Source organism: Hetaerina americana, unplaced genomic scaffold, assembly GCF_022747635.1.
Source record: "Hetaerina americana unplaced genomic scaffold, ioHetAmer1.1.p SCAF_2, whole genome shotgun sequence".
Lineage (NCBI taxonomy): Eukaryota > Metazoa > Arthropoda > Insecta > Odonata > Calopterygidae > Hetaerina > Hetaerina americana.
Genome location: NW_027286763.1, coordinates 36203212 through 36219560, shown reverse-complemented (window position 1 = coordinate 36219560; position 16349 = coordinate 36203212). Strand labels below are relative to the sequence as shown.

General features: G+C 37.8%; 1 protein-coding gene across 1 annotated transcript; it reads left to right on the top strand.

Annotated features, from left to right (window-relative positions):
- Positions 1-4: 4 nt before the first annotated feature.
- LOC139687453 (V-type proton ATPase subunit D-like) lies at positions 5-15166 on the top strand. The gene is made up of 6 exons (XM_071584616.1): positions 5-129; positions 203-320; positions 400-547; positions 626-841; positions 2839-2917; positions 13616-15166. The coding sequence occupies exons 1-6, from the start codon at positions 98-100 to the stop codon at positions 13761-13763; spliced, it is 741 nt and encodes a 246-aa protein (XP_071440717.1). The 5' UTR covers positions 5-97; the 3' UTR covers positions 13764-15166.
- The last annotated feature ends 1183 nt before the right edge of the window (positions 15167-16349 follow it).

Below are 16349 nucleotides of genomic sequence, written 5' to 3'. Positions count from 1 at the left end.
TCATTTTTCATTGTACGCGCATGCGCAGTGTAACTTGCGAATTGTGTCAGCTGACTTTCTTGACCGAAATTTTCTCTCGCCCCAGTAACTATCAACTATGTCCAGGATTGCTATATTCCCTTCTCGAGGGTGAGTTTTACGATTATATTTGAAAATTGATGAGATTTTGAGTATGTTAAATTTTATAATCCTAATATTTCAGGGCGCAGACCCTAATGAAGGGTAGATTGAAAGGTGCCCAGAAGGGTCACAGTCTGCTCAAGAAGAAGGCAGATGCTCTGCAGATGAGGTTTCGTTTGATTTTAAACAAAATTGTAGAGGTATACTATTTTACTATTAAATGGATAAGATGAAAAGTGTTCAATATTCAATGTGACAAATTTACCATTTAATTTGTAGACAAAAACTCTAATGGGTGAAGTGATGAAAGAAGCTGCCTTCTCTTTAGCAGAAGCGAAGTTCGCTACTGGAGATTTCAATCAAGTTGTCCTTCAAAATGTTACCAAGGCACAGATTAAAATAAGAACGAAGAAAGATAATGTTGCTGGTAAGGTCTACACCACATTTCTATTAAATATTCAATGCAAATAACACAGTAATGATATATTTTGTCTCGTTTGAATAGGTGTAACATTGCCTGTTTTTGAAAGTTATCAAGACGGCACTGACACTTACGAGTTGGCTGGCCTTGCAAGAGGTGGTCAGCAACTGGCAAAACTGAAGAAAAACTACCATAAAGCGGTTGTCTTACTTGTTGAGTTGGCATCTCTCCAAACTTCATTTGTCACCCTTGATGAAGTAATCAAAATCACGAACCGAAGGGTTAATGCGATTGAACATGGTGAGTAAATTATTATGTAGTTGACAGGAGGCTGGAGTTTTGGCACGGTAGCCCAGGGAGTAGATGATTTGGACCGGACCGTCTACAGCTCAGATCAAAGTGTGGCTTGTTATCATCCTATCATCCCAACTTTTGTATTTTTCTGAGTACGAGGCTTCTATGTGAAACCGCAGGTGGTTCTGGGAAAGAAATTATCCCTCTACTGTGTGGCTTTCAAATTCTCTAAGTGTTATTTCGAGGAGAACTCTAACCTCGCATACCAAAGGGACCTTCGGATTGATTACTTTGATTTGTTACGTGTATTTACAAAGAAAATATCCCAAAGTCTTGTAAGTGCTTGTAGGTTCCACTATATTATTTGTTTAGCCTTCCATATGCTTGAGAAACGTAAGGCGTCATTCTATTGTGTGCATGAATGAAGGCTCAGCATATTTAAAAAAGTTGCTTAGAATATTGCACTTCCTTTTCACTCTAACTTGGCCGAGACATATATCCCCTTCCCCGAAAATGAGCTGTTTTCGGTTATGCTATACATTAGGTTGGACTGGAAGTTGGGTCGGTCCTGCCAATATCGTACCCCCTCCCCCTATCCATGCCAGTACTAAGGGTACATTTTAGATGAAATAGATTTCAGTTAAGTATTTACTTTTTATTAAGTTTGCCATGGATAATTATTAGAAATGGGGATAGTCATCGGCTGATACATCATAAGAACAAAAAAATCATTGTGTGACCACTAATGGCAGAAATTATTATGCTTGAATGGGTTGGCTTCCTATTAAATGTAATTGCATCATTTACATCTTTATTTCAAATTTTCAAGTCATATAATTGTTGTTACAGCTGCAGTTTTCAATGAAGTTAATTTACTAATGTAATTTTAAAATTACATGATAGCATCTGCTTGGTGGAAAGTATGTATATATAATCCACATTACTGTGGAAATGTGGTTTTTACAACTACTAAATATCTTTCCTCTTCAATAATCATGTACATTTTTTTTAATGGATGAACGCAAATGCCACACAAATTTACCTTGTTTATTTGGTGTGCATTCCTTCCCTTTAATCTCCCCCTCCCATTTGTGAACCCATATATATTTGACTTAATTTTTCCAGGTAGTACATTTGTCTTTCCTATCCATCCATCTCCATTTCACTCGAAATCTTTCCATCCACAAACATCCTTCCATCTGATTTGATTTGTCAAAAGTGAGGTTAATCTTACTTTATTTGAAATCTCACAAATCAAATACATGGAGTGGTTAAAAATAAGGATTTAAATTCAATCAATACACCATTGTTAAAGATGCATTATAGTCCAGTGGGTAGTGTGGCAGGCTATTGACCAGAGGGTCTGAGTTTGACTCTAGCAATCACATAACTTGGGTACCAGGTAGCATCAGGAAAATGAGTGCCCATCTAATGCTGATGTATGAATTTCATTTGCTGTTGGGTTTAGTTGTGGATGAGTTATACCCTAACCTATTAAGCCAACCTTTAGGTTGATTGATGTGGTGGGTGGTCATTATCTCAAAAAAATTAATTGTTTTTAGCATAAGTAAAATGTTCATGAGAGGGATTCATCCCTCTCATGAACAGTTATTTTGAATCTATATATCCCTCAGTCTGTCAATTTTCACTTGCACCTTTTCCCTTCCTTTTGACAAATTCATAGAGGCCACTTACCCATAAGAAGGGATGCAAGCTTTAAGGAGAAATTTTCTGATAAAAATATAATTTTTGGCAATTGGCGGGATCAGATTTTGCAATAAATATTCCTAGATGACTTCTGTATTTATTCAAATTTGGTGCAAAAAGTCATGGGTGTGCGCTATACATTTAATATGCATATGTTGATCAGTGGATATCTTTCAAATAATCAGGAAAGCTACTCTTTTAATGCATATGATAATATAGTCCTGAATTTCATGTTTGTTTGAAATTTACAGGCCATAAATGAAGATGTTTTAAAAGATTTTTTGGTTTTCTTTTAGTAATCATTCCAAGAATAGAGCGGACATTGGCTTACATCATTTCTGAACTGGACGAATTGGAAAGAGAAGAATTTTACAGGTAAACGTTATTGGTATTGACTTGTTTTTAGTTTTCTGTGATCGGGCATAACTGATAAGTTGTTTTTTTAGATTCCATCATGCCTAGGTATGTTATTCAATTAAATGTTGTGGTCATTTACCAAAACCAGCTCTGGATATTAGATAGATAAGCATAACAGTGATAATGCTGCAGCAAAAATTTTCTGTAACTGGCGTAAATTACTATTTTTTTTGTTGAAATGGCTTTTAGCATAGCAGATGCAAAGTTTGTAGCTTCTAATATCTTGCATATTGCTCTGGTAACAAATGTCACTTACTCATGTTGTCATGTCAAAGAGTAAATTGATTCCACAACTGACTGTTCCTCCCATCTCTTGTTGTTCAAGTTATTTTCATTCACCTGAATTTTGAAGGAGAGTAGAATATGATCCTTCCCTCTAATTCCTTTTAATTTTTTACTTACATAACCTCCTTTACACCAGAAACCTCTCTTATTCCTAAGCACACCTACTCTCCACCCTAATTCTGTTTTTCTCCACTGTTAATGTGGTAAGCCATGATCATCAAGTCAAAGGGGTATTCTACATAGATCAGGATTGGAAGCCAGAAATAGCATTTCGTGAAAGATTATCAGTGCGTGTTTCCACTTTTTATACAAAATAGAGGATTATTTACTTCTGTGGTTATTTACCACCAGATATTTTGCTTTTATTGATGTTTTATCCCATGTTTCAACATTTTTTATGCTCCTTAATTCTGGTGCTTGAACTTCTTTCTGTCCTTCCAAAATATTGGAAAAAAATAATCTCTAAAAGAGATTTTTTCAACTTTTTATAAAACCTCATTATTTTTAAATTCAGGTGGTTATAAATTTGAACTTCATCCAAGCTTCAAATAACAAAGCTTAAAAAAAATTTAACTTACAGTTCCTTATTTGGGTGGCAAAGTCACAATAGCATTCTATTCATCCAATATAATACTAGAGAGATTTATAAGCTTGTAATTTCATTATTTTGCTGGATTAAAAAGGATGACCTTGCTGCTGTATTTAGTAACACAATGTGAAAATGAATACCTCTGTGTGCACATGAACCTGTGAACGGAAAAGCAATACATGTCTACTTGCTTAAGCCTTAGAAATCCGCGTACTTGTAATTATTTTCATGACACATTGAAAGGGCATCTTTTCCTTGGCTGTCTTCTGCTATTCTTCTTTCCATGGAAGTTGGGCTTGTGGATTGTTCTGCTTCTTGAACTGCAGCGGGATTCCTGTCATTATCACTCACAGAATGGAACCCCTCTTTGAGTTATCACTGTACTAGTGCTTTCGTATTTTGCATGGATAACACATTTGTCCAAATCAATTATCGTGCTTCTTTTTTTAAGCTGAAATGAATTTTCTTCCACCAATATTTTTGAGCATGAACTATGGCTGTTGTAAATTGTATTATGATTGCAATGGCTTTGTAAGTGAAAATGCTCTCATGAAGTAGATATGTGGTCTGTACAATAAATGCATGGATTTGTGCAATCTGATGGCCATAATGGGGACTATAGCCCAGCCCACTAGTGGCGCTAGTTGCCTAAGATCCAATGAGCAATCTGTGCTTGGCGGATCGACGAGCTGTGCGTATGGTGCCAGTTTTTATAGTTTCTGTCGTCCTTGTTTTTACTGTTTGTTGAAAATAGAAATTGGCAAAATCATGGAGCAACGAACCAACATAAAGGTTTTTGGTAAAGTGCAGTAAAAGTTATCAAGAAATTTCTGAAATATTGATAGCTGTTTACAGTGATAATGCTCTGAAGAAACATCCGTTTTCAAGTGGATTTAATCAAGCCACAAAAATCAAGAAAAAGCTGATCAAAAATCAAAGTCATGCTCCTGATTTTCTTTGATATCGAAGGTGTTGTTCATCATGAATTTCTTCCTGAAGGACAAACAGTAAATGCTGAGTTCTACCTTAGAGTTCTCAAGCATTTGAGAGATTGCGTGCATTGTGTGCGACCAAATTTGACTCTAGACGATGGATGGATCCTTCACCATGACAATGCACCTGCACATTCAGCATTGATTGTTTGCCAGTTCCTGGCAAAAAATTCAATCACCATCCTTGATCATCTTACTTCTTTGCCAGATCTCGCCCCCTGCTACTTTTTCCTATTCCCTAAATGCAAAAATGTGATGAGGGGACGTCACTGGGAAGATGTGGACCCAATAAAGCTAGAAACGATGAGAAAACTACAAAGCTTAAATGCCGAGGACTTCCAAGGGTGCTTTAAACCCTGGAAAATAAGATGGAATAAGTGCATAGCAACGAATGGAGAGTACTTTGCGGGGAACAAAATCGATGTAGACTAAATTTTTCAAAATAAAGTTTTTGTGGCCTCAGTTCTCGTATTTATTGGACAAAGCAGTATGCACCCTATGCATAACATCCAAACAAATTATTGGCTAATATTAAAGTTTATTTTAATGATAGTTCATAGAAAACTGATTTATTCATCATTCCTGAATGACCTAGTTATGTATTTAGACTTAATTCCAAATGTTGACATTTACATGTATTTAATTACGAATAATAAATGTGCTGGGATTCCAAATAGGATATGGAAATTTGGTAGAGATGACAAGGACTTTGAAGAATGAATTATATTTTCTTATGATGTATGATTTTTGTATCCTAAAGAGCCAACATGGCTACTGTCAGTCTGTAATTTACGAATTATGAGTAGTATTTTGCTTTCTGGCAAGAGGGAATATATTACATCATTCATTGTCAGATGTGAGGGAAGGGCAAGTGCCAATATTTGGACAAACGGAATTGTTCTGCTCCTCTTCCCCAAACTCATTACCTTCTTGAGAAAGCACTGGGAGAACCCTTTTAAAGTAACACTGACCCATTCCCTGAATACACTTGGATATCAGCAAGGCATAAGAATTTCATGTGATGCTCAAAAGGGCTTAGAGAAGGGAGCCTTGGCATCGTAAAATGTGTTCAGTATTTACAGTAAATAGTATTAGTAGTTGCAGTAATTCTGTCTCTATCCTCCTGATAACCAGTCTTCCACTACAGTTTACGTAAATTCTGTTTCATTTGCATAATTCATGGACTGAGCTAGAAAGTAAGGAGAATCATAAAATGTTTTTACCTGGAAAGGAGGTTGCTGTGAGATCCTCTCCATTTGAGAAAGGAGCCCAACATTAAATTTGTTGACTGGTGGGATTATGCACTGAAAATGTGAACAAAAATTCGTGATAGGTCTAGTGACTAAGGTTAATATGGAGCAACCATTTGTAATACATCAGATAATATTTCACTTTGATTATGGATCTAGCATAAAGAAGTGCATTTTGGGGACATGGGAGTTCTTTGCAAGAATGAACAGTGGGTCAAAGGAAATATATCAAGGCTCAATGTCATTCTTTAGAAATAAAATGCAAATTATTATTTTTGGTATTTACCATTTAAGGCCCTCCTCGGACTACAACCTTGACGTGGTGGAAGGGCTTGTGTGTTCTCATGACCCCTAGAGCTGTGCTGGCGGGAGTAAAAATTATTGCTCCTGGTAGGGTCACCCATGCCAGATAGGTCGAAGGTTAGGAGCCAGACGAAAGGTAGTCCACGCAGCTTCTGTTCCTCAGTGAGGCGGCTGCAATGGCATCTGACCCCAGTGGGGCGGCCAATAAGTGATGGTGTCACATTAAAAAAACTATTGAGGAAGGCAACGGGAAACCACCTCAATTATCATTCCCAAGGTTAACATGATTGACTATACAGAGATTTTGAGTCCTGGCAACTACGGGGCTCGGCCCAATTGGCCGTGTGTCGTGCCCGGCAGCGGGGGAGGCAAGGCCTCCGCAGTCATCATCCCACGAAAACCTGGCAAGGGAAAACCGGCAGCAGCAGGACAGAAGACGCAGGAGAAGAAGACCAAATTAGTTAGAATGGGAACGTGGAATGTTGGGACACTGATGAGGACAGGGAAATTGGAGAATGTTAAGCGAGAGATGGGAAGGGGAAATATTGATATTTTAGGTCTATGCGAGGTGAGATGGAAGGACAGTGGGGATTACTGGAGTGATAAGTATAGAATAATATACAGCGGCGGGGACGAGAGCCAACGAGGGGTTGCCATAGTATTAAATGAAGAGGTAGGGAGAAGCGTAGTCAGCATAGAGCAGGTAACGGATAGAATACTACTAGTAGAGATAAAAGCAGAACCGACGAACTTAGTTATTATTCAGGTATACATGCCACCGAGCAACCATAAGGAAGAAGAGGTCGATAGGATATACGATCAGTTAGAGGACATGATCGCGTGTGTTCCTGCAGGGAAACATTTGATAGTGATGGGGGATTGAAATGCGACGGTAGGCGAAGGAAGAGATGGTGACGAGGTCAGGGACTACGGTTTAGGCACGAGGAATGACCGCGGGGAGAAAGCAGTTGAGTTCTGCAGGAGACAGGGGCTGGTAATCACCAACACTTGGTTTAGACACCACAAAAGACGCGGGTATACATTGAAAATGCCAGGTGACTCAGAAAGGTATCAGCTAGATTATATCCTGGTTAGACACAGGTTTAGGAACAGTGTGATAAATTCGCACAGCTTCCCGGGAGCGGATGCGGACTCTGACCACAATTTAGTGGTTATGAAATGTAGCGTCCGTTTCAAAAAGATAAGGCAGGGGTGGCGAGTCAGAAAATGGAATGTAGAAGCATTGAATGGTCTGAAAAGGAAGGAATACAAACAGGCATTAGAGGAAATCATGGAGGATGGTAAAGAGCTAAGTACTATCGAAGAAAAATGGGAAAGTATCAAGAAAGGGTTGTCTAAAGCCGCAAAAGACACTATTGGAACCGTTAACACTAAAAGGACTAGGAAACCATGGATCACGGATGAGATGATTACAAAGATGGATGAACGGCAAAAATGGAAGAATGTAAATACAGAATTAGGCAAAACGAAGTACAAAGAATTAAACAATAAATTGAGGCAGGCAACAAATAAAGCAAAAGAAGCATGGTGGAAGACGCAGTGCGAGGATATGGAAAGTCTGCAGAGGAAGGGTGAAATCGGTGCGCTGTACAGCAAAGTTAAATCTTTATCAGGAAGTAAGAAAGGGAGATCAACGATAGCAGCTAGAGATAAGGTGGGTAAGGTAATAGTTGACGCAGGGAAGATCCAAGAGAGATGGTAGGAATATATAGAAGAACTGTATAGTAAAGAGCTTAGACCCAAGAAGTTAGACATAGAAAAGGAACAAAACGTAGAGGAAGATAGCTTAGGTCCAGGCATACTAGACAATGATATAGAAAGGGCATTAAGGGAGAGGAAACTATATAAGGCCGTGGGGGTGGATAACATTCCCGCAGAACTTTTAAAAGGCTTAGGAAAATGTGGGAGGATGAAGCTATATGGGTTGATCCGTAGTATTTATGAGGAAGGAATCTGGCCGGAAGACATCGTGAGATCAGTTTTAGTTCCTATTCCGAAAAAGCTAAAGCCTACATCATGTGAGGACTACAGGACGATAAGTTTGATATCCCACGCAGCTAAAGTTGTTCTCAGGATCATAAACAAAAGAATAGAGAGTAGGGCAAATGATTACTTAGGGGATGATCAGTTTGGGTTCAGGAAGGGGAGAGGTACGCGTGATGCCATTGCAGTAATGAGATTATTAATCGAGAGGAATGTAGAACACAACCAGGAGGTATTTGCCTGTTTCGTAGATTTCGAAAAAGCATTTGATAGAGTGAATTGGGAAAAACTAATGAGTATTCTGCAAAAAATAGTAATAGATTGGAGGGAAAGGAGGCTAATCCGCAACCTGTACATGTCTCAGACTGCTCAGGTGCGAGTGGGGAACGGGGAGTCCGGTTGGGCAGTGTTAGGAAGAGGTGTAAGGCAGGGTTGCCCATTATCACCATTGCTGTTCAACCTGTATGCAGAGGAAATGATTAAAGAGGCATGGGAAGAACTGGAGGTAGGAATGAAAGTGGGCGGGGAATTCGTAAAATCAGTTAGGTTTGCTGATGACCAAGCTTTAGTTTGTCAGTCAGCCAAGGGGCTGCAAGCATGGCTGAGTGAATTGGAAATTCAGTGCGACAGGTATGGGATGAGAATCAATGTTAATAAAACAAAGGTTATGCGATTTTCTAGAAAGAAAAAGGCCAAGCTTAACATTAAAATAGGAGGGCAAAAACTAGAGCAGGTAGAACAGTTTACGTATCTCGGTGGTGTATTGGACCAACACGGTCAAAGTAGTAAGGACGTGAGGAGAAGAATTGCGCTAGGCAAAGAGGCTTTCACAAGGAGGAGGGAGTTAATGACGGGGACATTGAATAAAGATGTTAAGAAAAGACTCGTAAAAACTTTGATATGGAGCGTAGCTATGTACGGCACGGAAACATGGTCATTGAAGCAGGAGGATAGAAGTAGACTGGAGGCTTTTGAAATGTGGGTGTGGAGAAGAATGGAGAAGGTGAAATGGACAGAGAAGAAAACAAACGAGGAAGTACTAGGTATGGTGGGCGAAGAGAGGGATTTGTTGGGAGCAATCCTATGGAGGCAGGAAAAGTGGCTGAGTGGGGTATTGACCGGCAGCGGGATGTTGAAGACTGTAATTGAGGGGAGAATGTTAGGCAAACGAGGAAAGGGAAGGAACAGGATAGGGATGTTGGACGGGATGAAGGGAGGAAGAAAGTACTCAGAGCTGAAGAGGGACCTTATGTAGAGTAGGGTGTTGTGTTTTGCTAGGGGCCACAAATTATTTAATTAATAATTACGTCCATCCAAAAACCTACCTTAACCAGTAGATTACCTAATATATATTCGACCATTTAAGGCAGGTTTTAGGTGGACGCAGACTATACAACAGTGAAACAATATATTTCTGTGTCTCATTACAAAACACAACCTGAAACCCAATGCTACAGTTAGTTTCTCTTCAATTCTGCATTCTTCCTTCCTCCTTTCATTCTGTCTAACATGCATATCCTATTCCTCTCTCTTCCTCAGGTACCTAACATTTTAATATTTAAATTAGTTTTCCTCTTTATGGGAAACTGCACAATTTTTTTAAAATTTACATTTATTCTCACTCCATACCTATTGAACTGTCCTTCCAATATGCTCAGATTCTCAAATGCATGGGGCTTGTCGGGTAAAAGGCAAACTATATCTGAGTCATCCACAATCCCAGCTGATTTTTATGAATTCTCCACTGACTTCGTCATATTTCCAAATCTTCCCATGGATGTGCAACCATTTCCTTCACATTAATATTATTAGGTTTTGGATGAATGCAGGCTAAACAATGGTATAACAATAATCCGCTTGCCTGTCCCTCAAAACATAAACTGAAACCCAATACTGCTTTAAGCCTTTTTCAAGTTCAACATACTTCCATCCTTGTTTGCCTAATGTTCTCCCCTCTTATCAGTCTTCTGTATCTCATTGCTAATCAGAATGCTCTCCATCCATCTTTCCTGCCTCCTTCCTCCACATATACGTTGAAAAACAGGTTACAAAGGACACCATAAACTTACACCTCTTCCTAATACTGTATGCCCATCTTGACTCTCTATTTCCCATTCATGCATGAGCAGTCTGAAATTTTTACAGGTTTCGGATAAGTCTATCCCTCCAATCTACTCTGCTGTTTTCTGCAATACAGTCTTTAATTCTACGTAATTCACTCGAATTAACTTCTCAAAATCTATGAAACAAGCAAATGCATCCTGATTTTATTTTATGCTTCTCTCTATTTGTGATATCATTACTTTTATGACATCACACGTACATCTTCCCTTGTTGAACTCAACTTGGTCATACCCTAAGTATTTATTTTCCCTGCCCTTCATCTTCATATTGATGATTCTGGGAACCACTTTAGCTGTATGCAAAGTCAAACTAATTGTTCTGTAATCCTCACATATGGCTGCCTTCCCCTTTTTTTTAATAAATGCTACAGATTAGTACATCAAATTCTTCCTTCCAACTTTTCCTAAACCTTTAAGTAGTTTTGTGGGAATGTTGTCCATCCCCATGGCCTTATTTGATTTCAGTTCACTGAATGCCCTTTCCCTCTCTTCATCAAATATGCCTGGGCAAATACTATCATATCTACCTCACATTCTCAATTCCTTCTGTTCATTCTTTCCATTTCTCTTGAATCTTGCCTGATTCAGTTGATATTTTATCTGGTTTATCTTTTATTGTTTGCTTGGATTTCCCCTTCTTATGTCCTATCATTGCGTTAGTCTCACTCTTCGGTGCACCAAATTCACCCTTTGTAAAGTTTTTATATCGCTGAACTTCATCTTCTATCACACTTCTTTAATCACACTTTTTTAATTAGTTTCCCACCTTAGGTAATTATTCAACTAATTGTACATTCTTCTACTTAACTCTATTTACATCCTTCCGTTTCCTTCTTTTGTGCATCTTCTTAATCATTTCATCTGTAACCTGTGGATTCCTTCTTCTTTTAATATTTACTGTTTCTATAGTTGCATTTGCTGCTTTCTATATACCTTTTTTGATATGTTCCCAATCTCCCTTACCTGACCACGATTTTCTCCACAGTCTGCTATTGCTCCTTTATTTACATCCTGGTTAACCCTTTTACATTCCATTTCCTCAACTTTTTTCCCTGTTTTATCCTTTTGCATCTAACAATACTCTTCCTTAGTACTAAATTATTATCTGAATCCTCATATGCTCCTAGGAAACTGTGGATTAATGGCATTTTATAAATCTGTGTCTAACCATTCTGTTGGCTAACCATAATTTGTTCTCTGAATCCCAAGTCGTTTTCCGCATTCTATGTCTATTGTTGTGTTTAAACCAAATGTTCATTATAATTAAACCCTGCCCTCTATAGAATTCTATTACTTCCCCCATGATCATTCCTTGTTCTTAAACTGTAGTCCCCTACCACCCTGTCATCTCTTCTTTTGCCTACCGTCACTTTCCAATCATCCTTCACTATCAAAAGCTTTTTCCAGGAACACCCCCAATTATTTCCTCGTACTGACTGTGTACCCTGTCTACTTTCTTCTGATGATTGCTTGTCATCATGTTAATCTGAACAATGACCAACCTAATTGGTTCATTTTTAATTTTGCTAATAATACTCAGTCTTACCCTGCTCTACATTTAGTATACACATCCTCTATATTCTCCCCCTTTTGTTCAATAAATCCTACCCTTCACTCTTTCTTTTCCTCCAATTTACTCCATAACTATCATTCTAGTAATCCCTGCTATCTTTCCATCTCTTCTTGCACAGCCGTATAATATTTATATTACCACCCTCTATCACCCACTTTATATGTTCTAATTTACCTCTCCTCAACATTGCCCTATGATTTCATTTCCCTATTTTAACTGGTTCAGTCCTCTGTCTTTTGTGATGAAGCTGTCAATTTCACTGGAATTAGTTTATTTGCTACTAAACACCCCAACCTTGTTCTTATGTGACACCATCCCTATCCTCTGCCATTTAATTTTAGTACATATCTGTCTCTATAAGGACTTCACTCAAAATTACTCATACATAAATATTCATAATGTGGTGTTAATAGGGGATTGGGATTGGTGCAGAGGCTATAGTACTGGCTTCCCACCCAGAGGGCCCGGGTTCAAATCCTGGCGGTGTTGAATATTTTTCAGAGGTATCTCGATCCCTACTTGAGGTGCTTTGTGGAGGGCACTTTGAGTGAGTATGCCATCCGTCGGATGGGACGTTAAGCTGCGGACCCCTTGGCGCCTTTCGTAAAGAGTAAGCTAATGCCGACGCTGGGTTTCTCTCCACCCTTCATCCTTTCCTGTCCATCCCCTATGGCGCAAATGACCTCAGCAGTCGGTCGCCGCCCCTAAAAAATACTACTAGCTGCTTTACTGAGGGACAGACTGCTGCAGGGACCACCTTCTGTCTAGTTCTAACCCTTTGACCTTTCTGTTATTGGTGAACCTATCGGGAGCAATTATCATTGCTCCCAACAGCCAGCACAAAGCATGTTTTTGGCATTCAAGGACCTGATTAACTGAAATATCCGTATCTAAGAGTTTTATCTTCTATAATACCTATAGGGATCGTGTTCATGCTGTGGCTAATATATTGGCTTCTCATCTGAAGGGCCTGGGTTTGAATCCTAGTGGTGGTAGAATTTTTCAGTGATAACCCATTCCTTACTTGGGTGACATGTGAAGGGGAGTGGAGTAAACTGCAAGTGGAGTACCATCTGTGAATGGAATATTTAATTGTGGATCCCTTTCTTGCCTTTCATTAAGAGTAGGCTAATTCTGGTGTTAGGCATCTCTCCACCCTTACCCCATTCCATAAATATCGCTCCTCTACTTAATTTCCCACTTGTTTGTATTGGTGTAAATGGTCCTAGCTGTTGGTCACCTCCCGTCATACCTACTACTATTCCATAGTACCTTTATTTGATATTGTGGTTGTCATCTTTGGGTACTTGATAATCAATGGCATTCATTTATGTTTAATTTGAAGGATTCTGTGTAACTGATAGTATTTAGAAATGCATGTCTCTTCTGCTTGTTACAAATTTAACCTTTGGTGTGACCATGTATGTTAGACAATACCATATAAAGCAGAAGTGAATGCTGTATTAAAGGGCTACTCAGTGCCCAGAGATTTATAGCTACAGACTCATTTTTTTGCACTCCCTTTCTAACAATGTAGGCTGAAAAAGGTGCAAGACAAGAAGCGAGTGGCCAGGGCCAAGAAAGAAAAAGAAACAGCTCGTGCAATTGCAGAAGGGAAGGCAGCTGATAGAGAATATGCAGTAAATAATATGCTTGATGAAGCTGATGAAGATATTCTTTTTTAAACTAATGTTGACTTTGTGAAGTAAGTGCATATTGTAGCCTATCTGTAGTTAACACACTACTTCATGGTATTGTGATGAATGTAAAAAGATTAAGAATGGAAAAGGTTTTAGGTTTGTTTATCTTTTTGAAAGAATGTTGTAAAATATTTCATTCTGTACATATTATGCTCTGTTGTAGATATTTGAAAAGGGAATTTTTTCTAAACCAATGTTGTGCTATTTTAAAAACCAGGACTGCTATTTTACATCTTGTTTCTTGTTACATCTAAACTTTTTGAATTTACTGGCATACAGTCCTATGTAAGGAATGAATGGTCAAGGTAGTGCTTGTGTAAAATTTTGCCATACCCCTTATGAGATGTATCGCATTTCTTAACCTTGCACTAAAGATTACTAAATTACTGTGAAATTATAAATGTTCATTCCATCAAATTTATACAAACAATTCTTTTTTATGAGAGGAGGACTTCATGAAGTCTTTGATTTGCATTTACATTTTTAAATAATTTATTTGTTTTCTTAATAATCAGTGGAAGTAATAAAATGCTTGATATCCCATATGTTAACAGTATGTATTTTAGATTGTTTCCAACTTTAAAATACTCTCCCCATTAATTTAGCTCAGGGCTGAAAGGGAAAATTATAAAATGTGTAAGTCATCTTCTTGTGCATGGGCCTGAATTGTTAAATCTAAGGATAGTCAGTAGAGGGTACCTAAATGTTAGTGTAAGGTATTTCTGTAAATTCTGGAATGCACGTAAATTCAACAGCAGCGTGGTTAATATGTTGGTAGAGTGCTTGGCTGTTGATCAAAGGAACCTGGGTTCACATCTGTGTGCTTCTGAATCTTGTCTACCATATCCCAGCTAAGTGATTTTATGGGTAGCAGGCGAATTTGGAAAACCTAAATTGCCATAAGGAAGTAAATATCTGCACAGGCTGAATGTCTTATTAAACGTGCCATGCGCTAAGTAGAAAATGTAATTCATAAAGCTGGTGAATGCTGATGGCTATAGTTTGTATGTAATAGCCTCAATAATTTCAGGGATTTTTAGCATCAGATACCAATTACTGTGATGTAATTTTCCACTTAAAGCTAGAATTTATGCCATTCATTTGTACATGTATTCATTTTTGGCATGAATTATTAGCTAAAAAAATTCACACAGTCATTGTATCAGCATAATGGTGTTCAGATTTTTTGCATAATGACAGTATGCACTAAATGAGGAATTATTCATTTCACATTTGAAAACTTCATCAACCCCATTGATAGGCAGCAGGCAATCTTTATTCCATCAAACCTTCATGTGACCGTGTGGCTGTGATGTTAAAGTATTTAAATGAATGCATTTTGGAAAATAATCAGTGTCAGTAAGAATAAAAACAAAATAGAAAGTGAATTTTATTTCTCTATATTATTCCCCTCAATTTTCTGCCCCTAAAGTTTAAGTTGACAATGCCCTTTGCAATGGTGGCATGGTTTTATATTTTATAAAGTTTACTTTTTAAATTAATTTTGGTATAAATTTTTTATTAAGATGTATTTTTTGAATCCATCGTTGTAAGGTAGCAGTCTGAAGATTTACTTGTGGCAAGTACCTCTTCAAGCTGTCATGTTAACTGCCAATTTTTTCTTTTTATTTATCAGTGGTCTTCTATTATTCTTCTATATATATTTCTGTCAGTCATAGTCTTTTTAACTGGAGTGCCTTTAATGGTTTTATTAGCGTTCCTCTTCTTCTAAGAGTCCCTCATCAGCTCATCTCTTCACCCATTCTTTTAAGTATTACATTGCTGGTTGGTCATTTCAATTTATTTCATTCCTATATCATGTGTACTTCAATGTTGATATTGTGAAATTTTGCCCTATTTAATCATGCCAAGTTCTCCACAGAAATTGATTGTATGACAAGACTGAAATTGGGAAGCTCTTCCCACCACTTCCATGTGTACAAATATGGCAAAAATTCTGCATTTTGTATCTCATGTCAACTATTGGATGAAATCGGTCGTTTTAATTAATTTCAGTGGAACTGAAAGTTTCACACACAGTTTTATTTCCCGATTTCATCATGAAGTTCCATGAAGTTGAGCTGAGCACCATAATCTCATGACAAGGCTATTTGTAACAATAAATAATTATAAATGGTTAGGAGTGCTGAATGGTGACTGATAAGGTGATAAATATTATGATAAATTACTGTTTTACATGCGTAATTCAATTTTTAAAAATTAATCATGGAGGAGTCAGAATTTTTATTCATTTATTATAATGCAATTTGGCAACAGCAAAGTGGCAAGGTACATTAAACCAATCAACCAAAGGTACAGTTAAATTATGACTATTTAAATTAGAGTTTGAACGTAGAGTATACAGTAAAACCAATCAATAATTAGAAGTAAGCCAAGTAATACCTGGATCTGAACATAAGAAGAAAGAGTAATTTTGGCCAGCTGTTTGGTTGTCATAATTGAAATCATCTAGGTTGGTGGATGATGAAGCTTTAGTTTATCAATCATCCAAGAGATTGAAGTATTGCAATAGGTATGGGATGAGCATCAATGTGAAGAAAGCAAAGGTTA